The sequence below is a fragment of the Octopus bimaculoides genome, chromosome 13 (genome assembly GCF_046866305.1).
Source record: "Octopus bimaculoides isolate indiv1 chromosome 13, ASM4686630v1, whole genome shotgun sequence".
Taxonomy (NCBI): domain Eukaryota; kingdom Metazoa; phylum Mollusca; class Cephalopoda; order Octopoda; family Octopodidae; genus Octopus; species Octopus bimaculoides.
The window spans coordinates 53,788,314-53,814,349 of NC_142940.1; the positions used below are offsets into that span (position 1 = coordinate 53,788,314).

The window sequence follows — 26,036 nt, forward strand, 5'->3', positions numbered from 1 at the left end:
GTAAGCGTGAGCTGTCTACGTCATTGTCCTGCGTCTCTTAGCTGTTACTTCGACTTCTCTTGAAGATGTCTAACAAAATTATAGCTTTGTAAAGAGAACAGCAACACTAATATATCGCTAGAAAGTAATTTTTACAGGCAGGAAGTTTTTTTTTTTATATTTTTCCAATATCTATTTTTTATGGAGCAGTTCTGAAGTTGTAAAATTCTCTACATCAAAACCTTCAACAGAAGATTCACTAGACTCTATATATATATGAGAAAATGGCTGATGCCGAAGAAGTGATAGATAGCTACCGTTCGTCTCTTGCTGACTTGACGATTAATAGCAAGCCACTAATCAGTATGTTGACCATGCTTGCCGAAGATCATATCCAGTATGCCCAACACATCGTTCAGCTGATCGAGCAGCATTTACAAAAGGTTTCGCTTTCTACATTTTTTTTTTAGGATTCTATCAATTCGCCATCGGATTTCAATCAATATTTTCCTTTCTTTTTATGTTTTTCCGCGACCGCCATCTTTGGTTTGTGTGATTGAAATTTGAGTGCGAAATGAAAGCTTCTCTATTATAATTCTACTTATGTGTTTGTGTTTTTACTTTTTCTTCTTCTTCTTCCATTATTGTATTGTGTTAAATTTCTTATTCCTTCTGTTTTTAAATGCGAATCATATAAGTAAATTCAGTAGTAACTCCTTCATTGAATTCATAATATAGGTCAGTTAATGTTTGTTACATGACCTCTAGTTGTAGGTTTTTTTTTTCCTTTTCGTATATTTTATTTCAACTGATTTATATTTAGTGGAACGTTTAAGCTGTCATATGATCATTTTATTATCATTATTATAGGTTCAAATATTTCTTAATGCTTAACGTTTTAAGTCAATGTAAGACATAGTCTATATAGTTTGACGAGTTTACTCTTTTACTTGTTTCAGTCATTTTGACTGTGGCCATGCTGGAGCACCGCCTTTTAGTCGAGCTAATCGACCCCGGGACTTATTCTTTGTAAGCCTAGTACTTATTCTATCGGTCTGTTTTGCCGAACCGCTAAGTTACGGGGACGTAAACACACCAGCATCGGTTGTCAAGCGATGTTGGGTGGGGGGGACAGACACAGACATGCATGTATATATATATATACATATATACGACAGGCTTCTTTCAGTTTCCGTCTACTAAATCCACTCACAAGGCTTTGGTCGACCCGAGGCTATAGTAGGAGACACTTGCCCAAGGTGCCACGCAGTGGGACTGAACCCAGAACCATGTGGTTGGTAAGCAAGCTACTTACCACATAGCAACTGATTTATATTTAGTGGAACGTTTAAGCTGTCATATGATCATTTTATTATGATTATTATAGGTTCAAATATTTCTTAATGCTTAACGTTTTAAGTAAATATATCAATGGACGACATTATAGTCTATATAGTTTGACGAGTTTGTGTAAAACTGAAGAATTAACAATCTGAAACTTGTTATGCAAACATAAGTAATGATTCAAAATGAAATACGAAAGGCAATTTTTGTAGAAGCTAAAACAGGATGGTACACACACTTCGTTTGGTAGCAGTGATGGAAGTAATGTATTCATAATGTTAGGCATACTGATGAATTTGAAAAGCTTAAACAAGATCGATTCTTTTTCTATTCGTTTTAGCTTTAACGTTTTAGAAAATTGCAAATCCTCGTGATTACAAAAGAATGTCTCAGTTCTATTTCAAGGTGTTTTGTATTGCTCTATGGTTGTTTATTTATTTAGATTAACGCATTTGACATAACAGATTGGTGTCCCACCCAACTCTGCTACCCTTTAACTGTTTTTCAAAATGCTTATTTTATACTGAGTTTACGCTTTCGGTAGTAATTTTTGACAAAATTAGAAGCAAAAATTGGAGGGGGGTGCATTGGCACCCCTCCCTATTACCGCCAATTTCTGTAGCTTTAGCATTTAATTAATTTTTTTTCCATGATTTATGTTTGAAACCTTTACATTCGTAACCCATGCCCTCGAAAACGGATTTCCGTACAATTTTATTTATTTATTATTTTTTTAAACATAATCTACACCCCGGTAAGCCTCTCTACAAAATCCCTTTTAAAATATGCTGTTTCAATTTGTAGTTATTCCTTATTTTCATCTTCCCTCTTCTCTTACTGCGAATTTTAGTGTGTTATCGTTATTAAATGCAATTCATTTACTTGTTTTAGATAGGATAAATATTTAAAGTTAATTTCCGAGGAGTTTTTAGCTATTTTGGAACGGCGTGTTCCTAGTGTACTTAAATCTCTGAATTTTGTGTGTGTGTGTGTATTCAATTTACTTCTATTGCCAATATTACTCAATAATGTCTTTCGCATTATTCTAAACTTTAATATACATGTACTTCGTGGAAGGAATCGCGTATGTTTTAGTATTCTACTAAGTTCTAACATACAATATGGTGCCATTGGAGTCGAATATTTAAAACTGTGTGTGTGTGTATATATATATATATATATATATATGATAATGATTCTTGCTAGTGTGCAATATTTTAACCACACTGAGCCTGAATTTTTATCTTCGTTTGTATGACTACATGTGTAGTATATATATATGCATCCACAAATATATACATGATACAGCCTGAGGTGGGAGTAAAAGTATATTTTAAAAGTAATGAAGGATGCTTTTTTTTTTTTACTCGTTATTACGCTGCATTTTTAAAAAGTATAATTTAATCCATCCATTTAATGTTTATTCGTAAACATTTCATAGATCTTTACAGAATATGTAATATATGTCTACCGTTGTAGCAGTTGTCACTGTTGAACGCTTATGAAATCCAAGCTTGTACAACTGTGACATACAATGGCTTGTGCAGGGTGTACTAGCCCGAATACATTTATCCGTTTTCTAATCTGTTAGATAAGTTTTTATTCCGAAACCAAAAAAAAAAATTACAGGAGATAACGTCAGTAATGAATTTCGGAATGGGGCATAGCATATACTAGACAAAAACCGATTTTTCGATTAGCATAATTTTATTGGGTTAATGTTGTACACTATGTGAAATTTAGTTTCATCCGTCTCTAGTTAGTTTTCCTTTGTATTTATTTTCCCTTCGACAACCAAACCACCTCCATATTCTCGAAACTACTCCTTGTTTAGTAGTAACTGGGCGGGGTTTCAGTTAATAGACCTTTCACTCTCTCCTTCCCCGAATTTTATTCTAATTAGCATGGTTGTTTCCCTTCTATCACAATAGAAATAACTCGTAGAAAACGTCAATTCTGTGTGTGTGTATACACGATGTAGTCTATGAAGTAATTGAATAAGGTACTCAATGAAAACATTTAAGTAATACTTCAGTTTATGGGGCCATTGTTTTATTATATAACCTAATAAAAGCATTGTGGTGTGTGTGTGTGTATTTATTTATATATATATAATAATAATAATAATACTAAATACGTCATTAAAGGAGTGGTTTTAGAGTTAAATGGTGGATTTGTACAACCATAACTGCAATGCAAGATTTGTTTTGTTTTTACCATTATTTTCTGGAAGGCTTCAAATTTGTCTTTAAAAATTGTACATTTGTTTGTAATAACATACTAACTCTCCCTTTGCTTGCCATAAGAGGTTCGTCATCCAAAAATATTTAAAAGAATCTTCCGATGATCTTTTTAATCTTTGTACATATAAAATGTCGAACATCATACTGGAGTATACTGAAAGCGAACAAATAATCGTTATAATTGGCAGTATCAAATAGCAGGATGCCCCTCCCCCTTTTTTTTAATAAGTTATTTGAAAAGAAAGTTTTGTCTGCATAGCCTTTTTTTAAAGGTAAAGTTTTCTTTAATCTACATCTTACGGTTATTATGTAAGCTTGAAAAATTATTTAAAAGTTGTTCTGTATATAAAAGTTAAATAAAAGATATGGAAATACCTAAAAAAAAAAAAAAAATTGTATTTGTCACTGCTGATTATTGATTATTTTGATTTTTAGTTTGTATCACTTTGTTCGATATTTTATGTACAAAGATTGAAAGGTTACAGTTTTTCTAAAGAAGTTTGTCAAAATACATTGACTGACTCGTAATTCTTTGGAAAAACATGAAGGGCGAAAATGTATTCTCTTACACAAAATTGCTAAATTGCTATAACGAAATAAATTTTAATTTGAATAGCTTGAACCAAGTTGTCATTTTAAAAATAATTAACCTGGTAGTAAGTTTGAGTGAGAATGGAAGAAAAATAAAAGCTTTAGTTTTGGTTGACAAAATCCAGCCATATGCATGCTTTTTTTCTTCATTTCACTCTCTTTTTCGATATTCATTTGTGGATTTGATATATTAAAGCACATACTAAATTGTCATTCAGTCCCTTGGTATGATGAAGATCAAAATCGAACAAGAGGTAAGCTCAAGCTCTACTAGCCTACGATCTTGATTTAGTTTCTCTTAAACTTATTTTACACAGTTCAAGATCAATGATTGGGAGAATGTATATCTTAATCATATTGATGTCTTAGATTGCTGCAAGATATATTTGATTGTATTGTCTTGGCGTGTTCCTTGCTTTATCTGCTCCAGGTGGCTTTAGTTTTGTGTAACTTGTCTAGATAATGTTCTGGCAAGTAAATTGGAAATAATTTACTATCTTACAGGAACAACAAAATGTTGCTGTTTCATCTAGTGTTCTTTTTTTTCTGTTGCAACAAGAAGTGTTACAACCTGTTTGAGTAAATCCAGTTAAATGTTTCACTGGTATTGTTTTCTATGTGTCAGGTAATAATCTGGTAGCAGTGTTTCAAATTGTCATAGTAGTTGGGTAAAGCAAAACCAAAAAAAATACTTTGAACACATGCCTTTGTCTCTAAAAACAATATTTCTATCTAAATTTCAGAAAACATCTTGGTAACTAATCTGCTTTCTTTGCAGGAAATCTTTTGCCTGCTTGTCTTGTGTGGACTGACTTAATATTGAATGGTTTCTGTGCCAATTCTCAAATTTATTCTGTACTTTTAGGCTTAAGAGAAATTTAAAAGTGAACTTAATTGTCAATTTTGGTTAAGCATTTATACTTTTGAATCCATACATTTATATGTGATTAAAATGGGGGGAGGTTAATTGCATGGCAAAAAGTATACATTAATATTATAAGTTAAATACCAAGGTAGCATGAGGTTATGCATATTGGTTAACTGTGGTCTTAGAATGTTAGGTAGATGTATTTTAGTATCTTCATGTGTTAGTGCTGTTGGGGTTCAAAAATACAGGTCTATGTAACAGTTGTTATGGACTTAAAGTGAACATTTGATTCTAGATTAAAAACCAAGTATAGTGGGTGATTTGGGTGTGTCTTGGCTTTCGAATAACCCATGCTTTGGAAATAGTTTTGTAGAACTTGTGGAAATGTTTTTCACAACAATTTTCTGTTCACATTTCGAATATTTGGTTGTAGTTAAACTCTAGGCTTTTTTTAAAATGTTAGTCTTCTTTGCAAATATATGTTGAATCATTAGTTTTGTCAGCTTTTCCCTTATTTCCATTGATGGGGGGAGTTTGAGATAGTGTTCTACAGCTGGCACTGATTTTTTTTATTTTTTTAGAGTAAGGTACTATACTCTGTGACATCATACAAATTTACAAGTCGCTATACTTTTTGTGTTGGTCATGAAAACCATCTCTGCCAGCTGAATGATCTCCTAATTGTTTTAACATTTGTTTTTCCATGCTTTCGTGAGGAAGAGATTTCTACAGAGTCAGGTGTCCTTTTCGTTTCTGAGCAGAGTAGTAAGCACTCCCAATCTACTGAACAACAAACAGTCCAGACAAGGTTATACTGAGCCTTTTGTTTACAGAGATCACACATGTCAAGGAGTCCAACAGGCTTTCACATTAAACTGCAAGCAGACATATTTATGAACTGTGTGGTTTGTTTCCAGTCAGTAAACACATGCGAAGACTGGGGAAATACTTATCTATATTTCATTCTACGTCTACCAGTTTCATTCAAAAGGCATTGACACCAGCCAACAGCAACCACAGTTGGGCAGGATCACTAACCACGTTTTGAAGCATGATGAAAAGCACTTGCCCAAGGTGCCATCCAGTGGGAGTTATCCAGAAATCATATAGTTATGAAACATTCTGAACCAGAAAGCACTGCTTATAATATTTTGTGGTGTATATGTGTTTGTCAGTGATTGTTTATTAGAATTAACTCTGGAAAATATTAACTAAATAACCATTTGTGTCCATCACATGGTGATGGTTTTTGATATTACTCGGCTGAACTCTAATTTAACACTTAATTAATGAATATTAATACATGCACCATATTCCACTTTACCTACTTATTAACACACCAAACCAAAACTGAAATACATTCAACTATTGAATTAGGCTTTCAGATTACTTAGATAACTGTTTTGTGACATTAACAGTTCCTGAAAATATCACTGCTAATAACTTGCTACATGATATTGAATAATCAACACATTATTCTATTAATATTATTGAAGTATTTACTTTGGTCATTTTAAATGTTGCTGGTGTTTTGAGACAATTTTATTGAGGGGAGATTTCCTTGCACTTTCTTTACAACTAGGTGTACTCGACTGTTTTGAGAGCAATGTTTCTTGAACAAGCTGCTGGCACTTGGCTTGTCTCTTACCCTATAGACACATTCAGGTCATTTGTTGGGGTCCACAGTTTTCATCTGCCTCAACATTTGTATCCATGGTTTATATAGTTATGTATAAACCCCTTGGTAGCCACTTTAAAATGTTAGAACAATGGTTTGTTTGGAATGTCAAGGATTAGAACCTTTTGTCCAAATCGGAGACTGCCTTTCTAATGCCAGTAACTTAAAATCCACCCAGTTCTTGCTGAACCTTGATAAGTGATGGAAAAGTGACTCCTGATAAAAAGGTCAGTTGACCACAGAAACCATGCTGAAAATGGAATCTCTAAGTAAAATATGTACATTTCAAGCTATCTAGGACCAAACACTGAGTAAAGAAGATTCTGTAGTTCAGCTCCTTTGGTAGCATTGGTGTAATGAAACAGTCTGTATGATATGCTACAACAAAGCCAAAAGTATTATCAATCAATAACTTATCCCCTTTAGACTTGCACTGCCTAGCTAATTGTTCATGTCATCTTTATTGGAATTAGTATTACATATATCAACTAACACTTAACCAATTTCCGTGGCTTCGTGTTTGTAGTTGTGGGCCTAGGCTCAGTACCATGCAGCCCACATTCTATATATGTTCTTTATGCAGTCTACCTTGTGCATAGAGCTTGAGAAACTTCGGATGCCTTTAAGTCAACTAGGTATGTGTCTATGTATAGAGATAAATATTAAGTTACTATTTCCTTGATGATAAAGTTGAAACTGTTTCTAATAAACGTAAAGGGATCATAACTTTGATATTGTTCATTTGAAGTGTGTGTGTGAATTCTAGACAAGTTAAGGGAGGTAAGTACACACTTGAATGGTTCCACTCTGGGTTATGGTTTTAGTATCAACCATTTAACAAAATTGAAATTTCCAGAACTAGATTAAATTAGCTGTGTTCAACAAATTTTATCCTTAGTAAAATTTGAATCATTTGGGTGTGTATTTCACTCTTGCTTTTTGTGAAAGCAATATGCATTTTGTATGTGTGTATTAAAACCCTTAGTTTTGATGAATGTTTCAGTAATTTTTGTGGTCATGTGAACTTCTGTGTATGGCATGATGGCGTATATGACAGTAATATTCTTATTTTGTTGAAAATATAAATTCTTATGTGCATTTGTGGATAAGGGGTTACACTTGTTTTTGTCCAAGGAGTTTGGATTTTGTATGTGTTAATACAAATACATATGTAAATTAATAAACTCAAAACTTATCTTAATTACACTTGTGTGTAATTTTCTTTTTTCTCTTTTTTTTTTTTTTCTTTTTTTCCAGACAGGATGGTGACTCAGTAGTAGAGTGCTGGCAGTGGGGGGTTTTATTATTACTATTAGTATCACAAGAATGAATGCATTAATTAGTTTATGAAGTACAATAATTACATATCAGAGGTATTGATTGATTATACTGTAAATTTTACCCAATAGATTATTCATGAATGGCTAACTCTCCATCCAGTAAATAATTGTTCATAATTTTAGTCTTTGGCTTGATGAAGAAATTTTCTCCATTGAAATTATTTTATCATATATAGCTCAAAATGTGATTTCCATTTACTAAGGAATCCTATTATTTAACCATGGGTTATTTTGAAAATATCTCAACAAAATGTTAAATCAGTATCTAGGAAAAGGTAAAATCGAGTATTAATACAAATTAGGAACTTTTCACTGTTTGTAGTAAAAGTACCCTCCTTGGACAACTCATGGGCTATCTGTTCTATTAATAAAAAGTATGTCCAAATATATTGCTGATATATTAATAACTTGGCTTTGAAACAGCAATAAACAAAAGTTTGTAATTATTGGTCACTTGAACCTTAAATTTACTGTCTTGAATTACAGTATCGGAACAAAAAACCCGTCAAGCATAATGCGTGTGTCTGAGCATGTAATGCAGATCAAAACACTAATAAATGATTAATGGGTTATCTTTGAGTAGAAATAAAATGAATTTCATTTGAATTGGCTGCTTTTACACTCTCTTACCCTGAGAAGCTACATCATCTCAAGCTGGATTCAGCAAAAGTATCAAGAAATTTCAGCTGGCGTTTGTTGAACAGTTAGAAACTGTATTAGTTTATAAGAATAAATGATTGCCAGTCAATATGTCTTGCCTTCTGAGTACTTAACATGCAAGTTTGTTTTGTTTTTATCATAAATGAAGTTTCAATTTTGAACAGATGCAGGTTTAGTTGATCAAGTTGGCTGGCAGCATGTTTTTCAAAAATTTCTATTTTTAAATAATTAGCTTACTTTTGATGCTAATTAATTTTTATTTTAATATATTGTGATTATAAAATTGAAGTTTGATATTTATGTCGCCAACTTTCTCTAAACTTGTTTCTTTCACTCTTGAGAGGTTCCCAAGTCAATTAGATGGTTTACTGTGAAATGAATGTACTTTATAAGAGTTACTGTAACAACAACTCTGAATAATTTTATGTTTGCTGCTAATATTGGTAATTCGTTTAATAATACAAAATCTGATATAAATTAACATGTATTTTAATTGCAAATCATAAGATTGTTTGTTTTGTGTTGTTACAAAACTCTTTGCCATCTATTTTGGGAATCTTTATTAGGTTTATTTTGCCATAAACTGGCTAAGTTGTATCAATGGAATCCATTCATTTTGCAAAATTACGAAGAAACCCTGTTGTGATTCACTGGACAAGAATCAGTTTCCATCAAATAGTGGAGCTTGAAGAAGGAGCATCAAAAGAAAAGCTGTAGGAATGAAGATGCTACACACTTTCTTAAATGAAGATGGTTTTCTGATTATGCATTTACATATGAAATACAGGGCGGTGTCATTTCTTTTACACCGTGCTATAACAAACATTAGAAATTGATAAACAGGTGGAAAACATCGCTCCTGCTGATCATTGATATTCTTGGTAATAAATACTTGAAAAATATTTTTGTATCCTGGATTTGTCATTCTTTGTTGGCCATTAACTAGGTCATTTGTGACCTAAGGAATGTATCTTATAGTAAGCGTCACGATTCCTTCCAAAGCACCTGTTAAGTTCCATTCTTTTGGATGTCAGGTAAGAGTTTGGACATTTCTTCATACTCTTTATATTTCAATTACATTTTTAAAGTAAGCTGTGTAATTTGGCTCCTTGCCAATATTTAACAATTATTGACATGTGAATTATTTCAGTGTATTTTCAGAGTCACGGCTTACTCAAAACACTGAACTTGGTCACACTAGTTCATTTATACAAACTGAATAACCAAGCATTCGGTTTTTTTCCCTCTCCCTCAGAACTTGAGATTATGGTGATTTATTTTGTATTCACATTTCCAAAATATCATATTTCATATTTTGAGTCTGTTTTTGTTCTTTTCAGGTGAAACCATCACAGAAATTGCCAGTTCTATATTTGATTGACTCGATAATAAAGAATCTGGATGAGTGTGAATATCCTCAGCTTTTCAGCAAAAATATAGTTGCTATATTTTGTGATACTTTTGAAAAGGTTAGGATGAGTTGCAGTGATTTTTATGTAGATTTCTAAATCTTAATAGTCATATGGGTGGGTTTTGTGAAAGGTAATTTGGATGCTCTTTAAGTGAATAAAGTTTAGTCTTTTATTTTTATTTTTTTCTCCAATTACGAATACCTCTAATTTTCAATTCTTTTGTATTGATTGCTTTATTAAAGAATATATTTCAATGATTTTGTGATATGTTTTGTACATCAGATGTTTTACATTGAGCAGAGAGCTTAAGTTATTGATTGTTTAGTATGTAAAGTTACTTGGCTATTTTTCTATTTTGAGTTGTTAGTACTGTGCCAAGTAGATTTGCTACACATTAATTCATTTGCTGATTATGTTTGTAATGGAAAAGGTTTCCGAAACGTAAGAAGATTGACAGACTGACTATTGGGTTTGTATTGCTAAATATACAGGTTTTTTTGGCGTATAGGTGGATGAAAAAACCAGAGGATCCATGTACAAACTTAGACAGACTTGGCAGATGTTTTTCCCTAACCAGAAACTATATGCACTTGATATGCGTGTGAACATGTTGGATCCAGCTTGGCCCATCATCGCAGATCCTCCTGGACAAGGAAACATACATGTGAACCCAAGATTTTTAGTCCAGGTAAAAGATATCCTGCCAGCTCCAGTTGATGAATTTTTACCCCCTTCCCTTAGTTATAATAAAAGATTAGTCAATTCCATTTTTACTAACCTATTACGTATTGCCTTGTCATGTGAGGAATGTTTCGGTTCTTCAGAATTTTGTTGCAGTAAATTAGCTTATTGTTCATTCTTAGAGAAATGCTTTCCCAAATTTTCATTTTTGCTTCATGGAAATTTTTTATATGTATATTTTTTTTACTGTGGTTGCATTTAATTTATTAATCCATAATTTATTCAGAATCATTCATTAGTGTATATGTATCTGTTTTATGAGGTCAAAGCTTCATAACAGTTTGTTAGGTTCCCCCCACCCCTGGGATCATGTAGGAAAACACAAGTTGTCGCGATTTTATTTATGAAAAGTGTGTTTTTTTAATTAGCCTATTCTTTCATTGAAACTCCATTTTGAGGGTGTTTATCTGGTAAAATGCTTAGTTGTGGCCATTTGGTTCTCGGAAGGTACTACTACAGCAGTAATGTACTGGGGTGAGTCACAGATTTTTGTGACCTTTTAAGTAGGCGATTTAATCAATAAAATATTTATGAATAGGTAGATGTAGGTTTTTTTTAAGAGTATAAGTGAAAGGTTGTTTCACTACTCTTCAGAACATACTGTTTTCTTTTATTAGCTTAACTATTATTATGCAGTATTTGCCATGTAATGTTCTGGTGCATCTAGAATCAAAGAATTCTTCATTTGATTTTGTCATTAGTAAGGGGTTTGAATTCATATTTTTCTCTGTAAATTTAACTTTGTTTAGAATTGATTTCAGGCATTTATACTCTTTGGTCACCATGGTAATAAGTTAGGTGTCTTTGTTTTGTTTGTTTTTTTTTTACTGCATAAAGCCAGGAAAATTTTTTCTTATTCAGAAGAATGTGTATACAAAATAAGTCCTGTCATCATCCAACTTCCCTTTCCCATTTTGTCTGCTGCCTGTTTTTTTTTTTTTTTTTAATTTTATGTATTTATATATATATATATATATATAGTTTGCTTCATATTTTAGCCATCTTAAACAGCACAATTAAGATTTAGAATTCGAGCTAATTGAATATCTCATTGTCCATTTTCATGGAAATAAACATTTCATGTTCATTTCAGTTGGTTTTAATAGACTTATCTCATTCAAATTAACTGGTTTGATTTTTTTCCAAGTAGTATCCTTGTTTTCATTTCCTCCACTTAAGTATTTGAAAGGTTGGGCAGTAAGTTTGTTTTTGAAAGACACGATTTAAGTAGTTTTTAGAATACTAAGTAAAGCCATTTTAATAAATGGTAAACATATAGCATTGTTTCTTGTCTAACAATGGTTTATAAAGGATGGTAGTAATAAAAATTAGGTATTTTCGTTTGTGATTATCTTAATGTCTTTATATTTATTACATTAGCTACTGTCCATACAAATTTGAAACAGCAAGTTTCACAAATAAGATCATTGCTAATTTCAATAAGATTTGACATTTTATTAACCTATCGAATGTTCAGTAGTCAGGCAGCTAATTAATGCTGTCTTTTCTGAACAGAAAGAGGAAGAAAGAAAACCTGTTGAGCAACCGGAAACTTTGATGAGAAAACAGTTGATAGCTAAGCAGCAAGAATTACTGGGAATATTGCAGCAGCAGGTGGACCATGACTCAACAGAGCCTTCAGCTAATTCACCAGAAAGTATCAACAAGCACCAGGTAATGGTGTGCTGGGTTCTATTTTTCCAAACAGAAAATTGCGACTACTAGGGTGTGGGTTTTTTTTTTTTTTTTTATGTGCAGTGTTTTTGTTTTTAATTTGTTCAATAATAGGGACCCCTTTCATTTTATATGGTAGGTATGGATTAAACTTTGAAATATCTGGGTTGAGGTTCCCCATTCCTGAGGAGCATGCATGTTATATTATGGGTTGTCTTGTTTGTAGTTGGATGATGACTTACATATACAGTATTGTTTTAAGTAAATATTCCTTAGATTTTTTCTATTCAAATTTTGTATATACGTCCCTTTGACTAATTTGTTTTTTTATTTATCTTTTGCATTTAGTTAGCTGTACTCATTTTAGTGAAAAATTAATAGTAATACTTATTTTCCTTTTTTTTTTTTTTTTCTCTCTCTCTCAACCCATAGGACAATGACTTCTCTGTGATTAACGATTCATCAAATGCATCAGTTTCCAAAAAAACTAAATTGCCTTTACCTAAAATCGATTTTGTATCTGATCAAAAAATTAACAATAGGCAAGATAATACGAGCATGATACAGACTACCCCTTCTGTAACACTACCTGCCAAAGTCAGAGACCCACGCCTTGCCAGGGATCCGCGCTTAGCATCTAGAGATCCTAGGATTCAAACTATTAGTCGCAAGAGCAAAGAAGAGTCTAATAACACGGGAAAAACTGAAAAGGAGTCTACAAATACAAACGCTCCTGTTCTCTCATATAATTTACCATCTAATATGCATAATTTCGATGCTGTTGTGTCTCCTCATACATTGCCTGTCTCTAGAGAGACACAGAGGCTAGAAATTACTCCCAAAATAGCCTTTGATGATAAAAAGAAATTGCCAAAGGGTGAGATAGATGCTACAAATGAACAGATGTTTTTACCTAGCCTTCCTTGTGATTCAGAAGTAAGACATCCGACAAGTATTTCTTCAGTTCCTGATAGACTTATGGGTAAAACTAACTCTGGAAATTTCATGGATTTAAGTGCCACTGAAGATTCAAGGTTTTCTTCTGAAGGCTCATCAATGGATGTGACACCACAAACGTCAAACACTGTTACACCTCATTCAGCTCTCAGTGGTTCTAAATTAGGTGAGGAATCTGTTGATTTAATAAATAAGCCTATGCAGTTTTCTGGAGATTATCTCAAAGCGGATACTTGCATTCCAAGTAAAACACTAAGTGAAGAAGACAAGCATAGTGATAAATACCAAACAGGTGATAAGATACGTTCTTCCTCGAGGGATCGACAAAAGGCCAGTGATGATGGGGACAAATGCCGTAGACGGGATGACCGAGAGAATTTGCGTGAACATGGTCGTCACAGTCGAGACTTTAGGGGTAGTCGGCGTGGTGAACGTCGGGAGGATGATACACGAAGATTTGGTGATAAGGATGAAGATCGGCGTAATCGACACCGGGAGGATGAATATCGTGACCGTAACACAGATAGGTTTGGGCGTGAGCGGCGTAGTAAAGATAGGTTTTCTAGTCGGTACAGAGATCGCTATGAGGATGATGACCATGAGAGATCTAGATGGCGAAGAGGTAGAGACCGGTCTCCTTTTAAACGATCACCTGAGTCAAGTGGTGCACGTAATTGGCATCAGGAAGAAAGGAAATATAAAGATCAAAGATCTGACATGTGGAAAAACTCTGGAGATGGGCATTTGTCTCACAATGATAATAATGACCAGATGTCTTCAAAAGGAAATCAAATTCGTCGCAGTCCGAATCATAGCAAGTCTATCTCTAGCAATAGTAGGCATGATAGTTCTGGTCCCAAGGATAGTGTTAATGGAAAATCATCTGATGAGAAAAATCTTAAGAGAGATAGGGATTATAGAGAGGTCTCCTTAGTAAATGCATCTGAGTGTGGCTTGTCACGACCAACTAGTCAAAAGCAAATTTGTCCAGATCCAGGAATTGATGTGCCAGAGCCTTCCAGTACAAAAGAAGATTTAAGGTTAGTTAATAATTTTTGTCTTAAGCAGACATGGTTATTAAAATTTGTTTTATCATCTGAGTCACAATGTGCATGTTGCACCTGTCTGAAATCTAAATTGCATAAAGTCTGGGGATTTATGTAAAATCTGATTTCATTTGACATTATCCCTTTTGATCTTAAAGTGAACTAAAAGCCTTTCATTGAAATTGTGTTTAATTTATCTCCCAAACACCAGCTTAATAATAGTAATTTTACTGAATCCATCATTTATTAAAATAAGTTTTATTCACTTGATATTTTACATCAGTATATTTAAAAAGTAATGCCACTATAGTTGTTCTCTATGCAACCATGTTTATGATCATTCTAATAGAATTGTCTTGTAATAAGTATTTTATAATACTTTTCAGTGATTTATTTGGTAAAGAAGATCAAGATTACAGAGTACCACCTAGCAGAATGAGTGATCACCACATCCCGTACATGAGAAGTGGTAGTCACTCAGGTTGGGCAAAGTTCAAAGCAGATCATCCTGATAACTTTGCAGATGAAAATGATGCATGTGCAACTCCAAAGGATATTGATGAGCGATACAAAGATGTTGATATGCGTTGGAATTCAGGTCAAAGGCCTGGCTGTTTGCAGAATACATTTAAATCTTCATATTCTGGAAGAGTATTAGATTCTGCTACGAGAAATGAACATACTAGCTTACTTATAGGTGCAGCAAGACTAGCTGAGTCAGGCAAATTATCTCATGAAGAGCATCAGTTAGTTTTAAAGCAAATTGGTAATTTGCAGAATATTAATTATGATAAGTCTGGTAAACAGCTTGATCATTATGAAGATGGTCAAAGTTTTGATCAGAGGTCCCATGACATTAAAAACTACCATGTACATGATCAGATAAAATCAAACAAGTGGGTAGCAGAAGTAACTCCTGAGGTTAATTCCCACAGTCCTCAAAGAGATACATCCCATTTATTTCTCTCTAATCATCATCAAGATGCTGATATGAGAAATCAAGTTAACGAAATGCCTCCATGTAACGTCCCACTTTCTAACCAACCACATCCAGTCCACTCTAATAATGCACCTTGGGGTCCAGGTGCATTAATGCAATCTGATTTGGTAGATCCACGATGGAAAGGAAATGCAGTTGTAATGGATAGTGAAATGTCCGAAGTTGTAATTGACCATAAACCTTATGAAGTTGTACTCAATGGAAAGCGTCGAAAAATTAGGTTGCATGGAAAAGTATTTGAAATGTTTGCTGATGGTAGAGAAAGAGCTATATCAATAAACAACCACTTATATTACCGATTTGGTGAGGATATTAAGGATGTACAAATTGACGGTCGCTGGCACAGAATACATTATCAGGGCCAACCTAAACATTTATGGATTGATGGACAAAGTTTTGAGGTACGAGTAGATGCACCACCAAGGCGCATTGTTCTTAACAAAGCTGAACACTTTCTACACGTTGATGGAAGAGATATGATGATTTTTATTGATAGAGTAAAACAGGGCATATATGGTGGACCGCCAAGGAGTATATTTATTAACAATATTTGCCATGAAATAAGGTTTGATCCTCCACCAAGGCAAATTCTGATTGATTGTAAACAATGTGAATTGAAATTGAACTGCCGGATACCTTTTGTTGTTATTGATGGCAAACCACATGGTATCAGGTTTGATGGTCCAGATCGGGAAATTATCATAGACGACACTCCATACATGGTTCCAGTTGATAAACCAATTAAAATTCGTCTTGGCAAACGTCCTCATTTTCTTGCATTTGGTGGCCCTGCACATGAAGTTATTATTGATGGTAAATGGTTTGAAGTTCGATTTGAAGGTCCACCAGTAGAAATACATCTTGGTAACAGAACACACACTGTCATGCTGAAAGGGGCCTCTCCTACAGTAAAAATTCTCGGAGAGTTGCCTGTTACCCCTGAACCTAACAGACCACAATTTAATTTTGGTACTTCAAATATGTTTCCTCCGACACCTCTAGTTAATAACTTTAATCGACCAAGAGTACCAGATAACTTTCAGCCAAGACCTCCACATTGGGATGTTACTTTTGAAAGGAGACGAAATCAACCAGATACAATGGCAATGATTCGACCATCTCATTTCCCACCAGAAAGACCTTTGGAAAGTTTAAGGTTCCCAACAATATCTCCCATCATGGGGTCAACTTCTGTACAACCACTTCCAGCTCCCAGTTTAATCAATAGTGGCCAGCCACCATTTTATCCCAACATGGCAGGAACTATCAGTGCAGTCGCTCTCCCACCACTACCAACCCTCCCTCCAGGTTTAGCTCCAGTTCCAACACCTGCATCTGTTGCTCCACATCAGTTTCCACAGATTACTTTTACAACAGGTTAGTATTGTTTATGTTAATTATTTTTACATAATTATAAAAAGGTATTATTTAAATTTCATCTTGACTTTTTCTCCTTATATTTCTTTTAGCTGGCTTTGTCGGAAATATCTCTACTCCTGCCATATCATCTATTCCAGTTTCTCAAACTGCTCTTGCAACAGCCAATATTGTTTCTAACACTGTACCTGCTCCACCTCTCACAGTAAATGCTCCTACATTATTACCAGGCCTAGCATCTCTTCCTTCAGCACTCAACAAAATAGTGCCACCTCCTAATAATTTATGTAAGTAATTATTTGAAATGTTCTTGTACTAATTATTCTTATTGTTCACTCCATGTGTGTGAGGGAATAAAGTGAAATGTTATTTTTAAAACTTAAATAATTACTTTATCAGAACAGACTTATAATTAGCTGTAAGAGCAATAGTTTAGGCTTATAAAGCTGCCTATTTGTATTCCATACAGAGCTATCAGGACTACAGATGTAAAAGAAATCAAGGGAAGGGAAGGGAGAAAGATAAAAGAAAGAATAAGTGACAAGTATTAATCTAAGTGCTTATGTTCTGTGAATATCCTAGTTAATGGAATAACAACTTGCCCCTTCAGTATTCTTTTCTACTCTGGGCACATGGCCTGAAATTTGGGGGGAGGTGGGAGACAATCAATTAGATCGACCCCAGTATGCAACTGGTACTTAATTTATCAACCCTAAAAAGATGAAAAGCAAATTTGAACTCAGAACATGAAGACAGATGAAATACCGTTAAGTATTTCGCCCAGTGTGCTGACGTTTCTGCCAGCTCACTGCCTTTTGCCTCTTCAATATTTTAACTGGAATTGTATTAATTAAGAAGGGTTTTTATTTTTTTCTCGATAGAAAAAGAACTTAACCAAATTTCTAATTGACATCATTTTAATCTTCTTGAAAATCAACATCTAGTAAATTGGGTTTTTTTCATTTTTGCTTTTTTCCAGTAACAGTCAATCAACCCCAACCAGTAACACAGCCTATTGATGTTGCAACTCTCTTCCAAAAACTTGTCAGTGCAGGTATAATTCCAAATAATACAGTCAAAAAAGAAAAGGAAGAGCCACCTGAAAAGGTTTATATGCTAATTCATTTAGTTATGTTGTTTGTTTGTTCAATCTGCCTGTTATTGCATTCTATCTCTTTTATTTCTTTTTTTTTTTTTTTCCTAGGAAAAAGAACCAGAACCTGAAGTTATTCCAGATTTAACTGATTTTAAAACTGCTAAATTAAAAATGTAAGTATGATTTTTTTTTTTTTTTCATGTAACATAACATAAAAATTGCAATGGTTGTAAAAATCAAGTGCTTTGTCTCTACTTTTGAAATATGTTTTCCTTCCCTCTTGCTCTCCATTTTTTTTTCATTGCTGTTGCTATTATTTTGCTAGTGAATTTCTTCAAATCAAAATACTACTAAAGAGTACTTTTTCCTCATCACTCCCCTCTCCTTATGCACACACGCCACCACAACTAAGATGCATTCAAAGAAATATACTAATACTTGGCTTAATTTTTGTTACATAGGTTTATTAGGTTTATTCACTTCTTAAAATTTTTTTTTGCATTCTGTATTAATCTACCAACATGAACATTTTAGATTTATCTTTTTAATTTCAAGCTGGCTTCGTTGGAAATATCTCTACTCTTGCCATATTGTCTATTCCAGTTACTCAAACTGCTCTTGCAACAGCCAATATTGTTTCTAACACTCTACCTGTTCCACCTCTCGCAGTAAATGCTCCTCTGTTAATAGTTTGGCAAATAAGTTATTTTTCCTCTTACAAATTACTGAGAAGATGGAAGCACCCACTATTCCCTTAACTTTCAATAAAATTATTCTTTGAATGTAATCTGTTGACAGGGATAAATCCAAATTGCAGGTGGCACCTAATACTTATTGTAAAAATAGATGGATCATAGATATGCACACAAATGAAATACAGGCAAAATATTAGATCAGAATTGGAAGTACCTTTCTGAAACATTGCTGCTTTTGGTACAAGAATTCTCATAAATCTTCTAGTGTATTTTTATGGGTAGATGGGATTTAGGATTCCATTAAGAAAGGAATGTTTAATTTCTAGAAAGTTTACATGAAACATAACAGACCACTCAACCTGCGAGAAACAGCAACCTAGTTCTCTTAAATCACTTTCTGCCATCTTTAGAAAAATATATTAGCTAGTGTTGTCCCTGGATATGTGCAAAGATGGGCTAGTCATAGAAACTCGGTCTGCTCAACCAGAGCTGCTCCATGGTTAAACAACAGCAACATTAAGCACATATTTTGAGGTTTTTGACGCTTATTAAGTTGTATTAAAATTCACTTTCAATAAGAGAAAATTACGCTTTGACTAAGTTCAGTTATCAGTTCTTGCATGAAGGTATAGTGTAAGGATTAGAATTAGTGCCAATAATATAAGAACTTTTATTAACTAGACTTCTACAATATTAATTAAATCCTTTTGAATATATTTTTACATTTACAAACAGCAACTTACACCAGTATATAATTCATTGATATTGGTATGTAAAAGTTTGAATATAGATTTTTCATTTTAAATATATTTATTTTTTCTGCTTATTGTAGAAAATATGTACAGTTTATTAATGAGATATATGATGGTATCCAATGTTCTTCATGCGGTATACGGTTCACCGTTGATGACACGGAAAAATATCGAGAACATCTTGACTGGCACTTTCGTCAAAACAAAAAAGAAAAAGATGATTATAAAGTTGCTAAATACAGGAAATGGTATTATGAAATTAATGTAAGTATTTCTGCAGTTGCTGTAGTGCCAATCCAATAACTAGTTAATATTTGTATGTTTATTCCATAGAACTTATCTGTGGGGCTTCAGGAGTAGTATGAAGAGTGAATGACAATTTCACTAGTGCCAGTGTCACAAGGTTTGTTGGATTCTGTCAAACTGTCCAACCCATGCCAGCATCGAAAGTAGATGATGATGATAATGGTGAAGTGCTGTCACTTCTAAGCATATGATTTGACTGAACTACAGGAGTTGTCTATTCTGTAGGGAAAATTCTTTCCTTTCTGTTAGTTTTACATTGTTTATGATAAATGACTTGTATGGTAATAGAATTCTGTGTTTTCATGATTTGTTTTTTAGAGAAAGTACTATCTTTATCTCTTGACTGCTACCAGTTTATCAGATTTATTTTGAAAAGGTATTTCCATTGCATGATGTGTCTGCTTGGTGCTGATTGCTTTACATAATAGGATGAAATTAAAAGATTAAATGATTTAAATTCAGTAGGCATAAGAAGAACCATTTCATGTATGGATGGAAAACATGATTATTCCTAAGTGGTAAACTATTTTTTTAAAACATTTTTCCATAAATCAAGTTTAACAAGTGATTTTTATTCCTTTCTCTTCAGGAATGGATCCAATATGAAGAAATTCAAGATGATGAAGAGAAAAGTAAGATATTTATGCTTTTGTTTTTATTAGTCTTTGTGATGAAACTGCTGATAATAAACTGCATGCTCATTAAATATCTTTCTCTTATTATTTCTCAACTCTTCAACATTTTAGATCGCAGCAACTTTTTTGAAAATATGCTGAATTCTGTCCAAGAACCATCATTTGTTGGAGCTCAAGGAAATAAGGTTTTGCAATGTCCTGCTGCCACTGGAAATGACACAGATGATGTTAGTGATTTATACTTTTTCAAATTCCATTAATCCTATTGCTACCAACCTGTTTAAGACATCCCTTTCTCCTAGAGTACAAACTTGTTTCAAGAAGTCTAATTTTAAATATTCTATCACAGTTCTTTGTTAATTTATGTTCTAAATACATCATCATCATCATCATCATCGTTTAACGTCCGCTTTCCATGCTAGCATGGGTTGGACGATTTGACTGAGGACTGGTGAAACCGGATGGCAACACCAGGCTCCAGTCTGATTTGGCAGAGTTTCTACAGCTGGATGCCCTTCCTAACGCCAACCACTCAGAGAGTGGAGTGGGTGCTTTTACGTGTCACCCGCACGAAAACGACCACTCTCGAAATGGTGTCTTTTATGTGCCACCCGCACAAGCCAGTCCAGGGGCACTGGCAACGATCTCGCTCGAAAATCCTACAGGAGCCAGTCAGGCGGTACTGGCAACGGCCACGCTCAAAATGGTGCATCTCATGTGCCACCCGCACAAGAACCAGTCCAGGGGCACTGGCAACGATCTTACTTGGCTTGCCGGGTCTTCTCACGCACAGCCCATTTCCAAAGGTCTCGGTCCGTAGTCATCGCCTCGGTGAGGCCCAATGTACGAAGGTCTTGCCTCACCACCTCAGCCCAGGTCTTCCTGGGCCTACCTCTTCCACGGGTTCCCTCAACTGTTAGGGTGTGGCACTTTTTCACGCAGCTATCCTCCTCCATTCTCACCACATGTCCATACCAGCGCAATCGTCTCTCTTGCACGCCACAACTGATGTTTCTAATGTTCAGCTTTTCTCTCAAGATACTTACACTCTGACGGGTATTCACATTGACATTACACATCCAACGGAGCATACTGGCTTCATTCCTTGCGAGCTTACGTATGTCCTCAGCAGTTACAGCCCATGTTTCACTGCCATGTAGCATGGTTGTTCGTACGCATGCGTCATACAGTCTGCCTTTTACTCTGAGTGAGAGTCCCTTTGTCGCCAGCAGGGGTAAGAGCTCTCTAAACTTTGCCCAGGCTATTCTTATTCTAGCAGCTACACTTTCAGCGCACCCACCCCCACTACTAACTTGGTCGCCCAGATAGCGGAAGCTATCGACTACCTCTAGTTTTTCACCCTGGAATGAGATAGAAGTTGTTTCCTGTTTGTTTGCAGTCTTTATTGCACCTGAACATCTGCCACAAACAAAAACTAACTTGCTAGTTAACCTGCCTTTGATGTTGCTGCACCTCTTATGTGTCCATAGCTTGCACCGGGTACATCTTATAGAGTTACTACCTACTCCTTTTCTACATACTGAGCAGGGCCATCTACCTGAAGGGGTTTGTGTTTTATCTACCTTCCTACTTATTAGGATTTTGGTTTTAGCTAGGTTGACTCTAAGGCCCTTCAATTCTAGACCTTGCTTCCACACCTGAAACTTCTCCTCTAGTTCTGATAGTGACTCCGCAATTAGGGCAAGGTCATCAGCATAGAGGAGCTCCCAGGGGCAGCCTGTCTTGAACTCCTCTGTGATTGCCTGGAGGACTATGGTAAATAATAGGGGGCTGAGGACGGAACCTTGGTGGACCCCTACCTCTACCCGGAATTCATTGCTGTACTCATTTCCAGCTTAATAATGACAGTTCAATCATTAAATTCTTCATTTATTTTCAAAATTAAATAAAACAAAAGCAGTATATTTCAACAGATATATGGTAACAAATGGTTATGATATATATTTACTATTGTCTTCGAAATTTGTTTCATTTTACATTTTTGGTTTCAAATATATTGTAATACATTGCTTTTTTTTTTTTTTTTTTTTCCCCCACCTTTTCTTATAGGTCTGTGATATTTGTAGTGATCCCTTTGAACAGTTTTGGAATGAAGATGAAGAAGAATGGCATTTAAGAAATGCTATACGTGTGGAAGGAAAGGTGTGTTAAATTATTATTTCAAAATGGTACCCTCTGTTAATAGTTTGACAAATAGGTTATTCATTTTGATGCAAGTGTATAATTTGAATGATGTTCCAAATACTAATGATTTAATGATGAAATTTCAATGTTACATATTTCCAGTTGTTACTTGTGGACTAATTAACATCAAGATTTCACCTACCATCTTGATTACTTTCCTATGCAATTTTAAATTTATTCACATCATTTTGTTACAAAATACATTAACTTATTGTCAAGTGGGCCCATTTAAAACAGACCTGTTATCTTTGCTTTACAGCATGATTTTTTTTAATTGTCACAATTGCTTTTTATGTATTTAACAGACTTACCATCCTGTTTGCTATGAAGATGTAAAAGAGGTAATTTTCTGGATTTTCTTTTTTACTTCTTTGATTATATTAATGGATAAGGTTTCTGATTGATTTCTGAAATATGTAGTTTTAATGTGTAACATAATGGAATATACAAAAAAACAGTTTTTGTCAAGTTTGACTTAATAAACGGTATCGGTGACTATTGTTTCATTGGTATCGATGGCTGTTGTTTCATTGGTTTAAAGATCTATATGTTAAATAAAAATGTCTCGTTTATGTTTGTAGTACAGTTGGTGAAAAAGTTACTGATCCTAAATAGTAGTCATTCTGCATTTGAAGGTACAAGAAATATCCAGATGCCTCGCTCACACTGGACAGAAATTAAATATTTCAAATTGTTTCAGTCAATGTTAAAGAGTCTCTCTGTTCTGTATCTTAATTTCGTAGGGGAGCTCTTTCTTAGATACAAAATTACATTTAAATCTGCATTTAATACTTCTAAAATACCAATACATTTTTAACTTTTAAAATGTTTTTTTATTAAAGTTCAACTATAATAAGAATGCTATTTCTAACATAAGTAACATGTTTGCTGTAGTGGAGATCATAGTGTCATCTAAATAGAATAAAATGGTGTGATTTTAAGGTTTCTTCAAAACAGCTGTATAATGTGGAATGTTAAATTTGTTTGTTTTTATTCAACTAGAAGTATTGTACATAAAATATATTGACTGTTTTTTTCAGAATATTGAACAAACATCAGCAGATGTCTCCTTAGATACACCAGAAAAAAATCCTCTTGATGAACAAATTTCCAGCTCTGCACCAAAAACCAATGCTGCTACAGCTGAAAGTACAACAAGTGAAACACCATCATCCACTACAGTAACTGCTGCGACTACTTCAGGAAAGGCTGAAGATTCAAGTGAAATTTCTGCAGAGTCAACGACAGCTTTAGTAGAAGTTACAACAGCTGTGGTATCTAGTACTAATACAGCTACCACATTGGATTCTAACATCACAGCTCAACCTATCACCACAATTGTTAGTTCTTCTGGGTTAAAACAATCCAGTCTGTAAGAACAGTTTCCTTTAGTGACATAAGAACATTTCTGATGCCTACACCATTATTTCTCTGCTGGCAAGAAATACCTTCATAAGAATGATGCATCAATGCTATTTAATTCATCTCTCAAGGACAATGCTGTTTGTTACCTACTGTTTAAAAACCATATACCCCATTTAAAGTCATCTTTTTTCTTCATCTTCCCTCTTGGAGTAAGAGGTGAGAAAATTGTATGGTTGTTAAGTGTTTACTTCTGTTTTCTGGCCAATGTATAAATATGAGTTGCTTATTTATGTCAAGGCCAATGTGATACATGTTACTGTGATGAATATTCCAAGGAAAGGGCTGTGATACATATTTCTTCCATGGCAGCAGTGTAAACGGGTAAATTAATAAAACCAATTACAAAAGAAAAGGAATCCTTGTTTGTTTGTTTATACCAGTGTTTCTTAAACCATGGTGTTATTACATAAACATGCGCGCACACACACAGAGATGTATGTATCTATGAAAGAGTAATGTGAAATGAGGATTCAGAATATGCAGCTACAACAGTAAGCTCTCCACTTGGAATTGGCTACCAGTTTAAACGTGTGTATATATCACATGCATGCATAAACTCTAATCTCAACAATGTGAAGTGTAATTTGGTAAATTGACTGTGTGCTTTCTGTTATGTACGAGGGGGTGCTGAAAAGTTCCTGGCTTTGGGTAAAGGAACATACAGGAGGGTCAGTTAATTAAGATTTTATTCATATTTTCCTCTCAGATTCACACATGTAATTGTTTGTGGGCCCTCAGTTTTTCTAAGCCCTGTAAAAGGACTCAAAAGGTTGGGTCTATAACCAGGCCTTTCGCAGTACCCTTAAAGCCAAGAACTTTCAGTGCTATTAATGGTTGCCAATGTTTTAGGGAACATATATTTTCATGAGTATCCATACTTATATAAATATATTTGTGAGTGGATTTGGTAGACAGGAACTGAAAGAAGCCTGTCAAGTGTGTGTGTGTCCTTGTTTTGACATCACATGATAGTCAAAAACAAGCATTGCTGTCATACAGGTGGTGTGATTTGTTTCCAATCTGTGAGAAAATGTGGCTGGCTGTGCTTGGAAATATGTGGGGGTTGACAGAACAGCATTTGGTTGTAGAAAATCCAACTCGGAGAATTTCATATGACCTATGCAAGCATGGAAATGCATGTTTAAACTATATATATATCGCTACAATTTCACAGATTTTAGTTAGCAAGTTTTGGTTACACTTGAGCACCATTTGTGAAAGGTTCTTTGAAATGAAAGCCTAATAAATACATGTAATGATGATTTACCCACTGATTTATTATTCTTGTAAGTTACGAAACGTGTTATACATCTATTACCACCAGTAACTCTAGAACAGCATGTTCTTCAGAGACAACCATTATGTAGGGCAGTCTCAAGATACCAACAATCAAATTAACATAGGGAATTTCAGTCAAGTTTAGCTTCATGATTATTGTTACAATTTTTGTTTGACAGCAAATGTATTCATTGGTTTGTAAATTGGGAATGTTATACAGCATGCTTAAGTAACTTGGACATCAACATAAACATATAAATATATAATTGAAAATTGCTTTAGTATTGGTGGGAACTACAAGATACTCTGTATATAAAGTGGAGAGTAAATTTAACTATGTGACTCATACAAGGCTAGTATTCCTTGGGAATGCCTCAATGTATTTATTTAACCTATGCCAGCTTTAAAAATTAAACATATAAATGAACAAACCAGACATGGTTAAGAAGTTTGCTTTGCATCCACATGGATTCAGGTTCAGCCCCACGGCATGGCAAGTCATCTATAGCTCCAGGTCAACCAAATGCCTTGTGAGTGAATTTGGTATATAGAAACTGAAAAGCTCATTATATATGTCTGCATTTGTTCTCCACATCAGTTAACATGATTGTAACTCAGTGGTTTAGCAAACATTTCCATCTTCCTTTTAGACCAGGTATCTCTGAAACTACACAAACTATATGAAACAACCACTTTTTTTTTTTTCACCAACTATTAAATTCAACCTTTTCTTG

General features: G+C 34.2%; 1 protein-coding gene across 4 annotated transcripts; it reads left to right on the plus strand.

The window, feature by feature from the left end:
* Window positions 1-22: 22 nt before the first annotated feature.
* LOC106872667 (uncharacterized) lies at window positions 23-24,376 on the plus strand. 4 transcript variants are annotated; one of them, XM_014919732.2, is made up of 15 exons: window positions 23-422; window positions 10,044-10,172; window positions 10,624-10,803; window positions 12,372-12,530; window positions 12,963-14,527; window positions 14,920-16,910; window positions 17,003-17,197; window positions 17,890-18,017; window positions 18,115-18,179; window positions 19,534-19,717; window positions 20,349-20,391; window positions 20,506-20,621; window positions 22,465-22,557; window positions 22,905-22,940; window positions 23,640-24,376. In XM_014919732.2, the coding sequence occupies exons 1-15, from the start codon at window positions 264-266 to the stop codon at window positions 23,973-23,975; spliced, it is 5,379 nt and encodes a 1,792-aa protein (XP_014775218.1). In that variant the 5' UTR covers window positions 23-263; the 3' UTR covers window positions 23,976-24,376. The 4 variants fall into 4 exon arrangements, with proteins under 4 accessions (XP_014775218.1, XP_014775219.1, XP_014775220.1 ...); XM_014919733.3 differs by having other exon boundaries at window positions 17,051-17,197; XM_014919734.2 differs by lacking the exon at window positions 12,372-12,530.
* Window positions 24,377-26,036: the final 1,660 nt, after the last annotated feature.

What these genes read in the sequence shown, in the direction of transcription:
- LOC106872667 (XM_014919732.2), top strand. Translation starts at nt 264, where the DNA reads ATGGCTGATGCCGAAGAAGTGATAGATAGCTACCGTTCGTCTCTTGCT. An exon ending in GCCACCTCCTAATAATTTAT is followed by an intron (nt 17,198 to 17,889) that starts GTAAGTAATTAT and finishes GCTTTTTTCCAG; the next exon opens with TAACAGTCAATCAACCCCAA. An exon ending in TCAAGATGATGAAGAGAAAA is followed by an intron (nt 20,392 to 20,505) that starts GTAAGATATTTA and finishes TCAACATTTTAG; the next exon opens with ATCGCAGCAACTTTTTTGAA.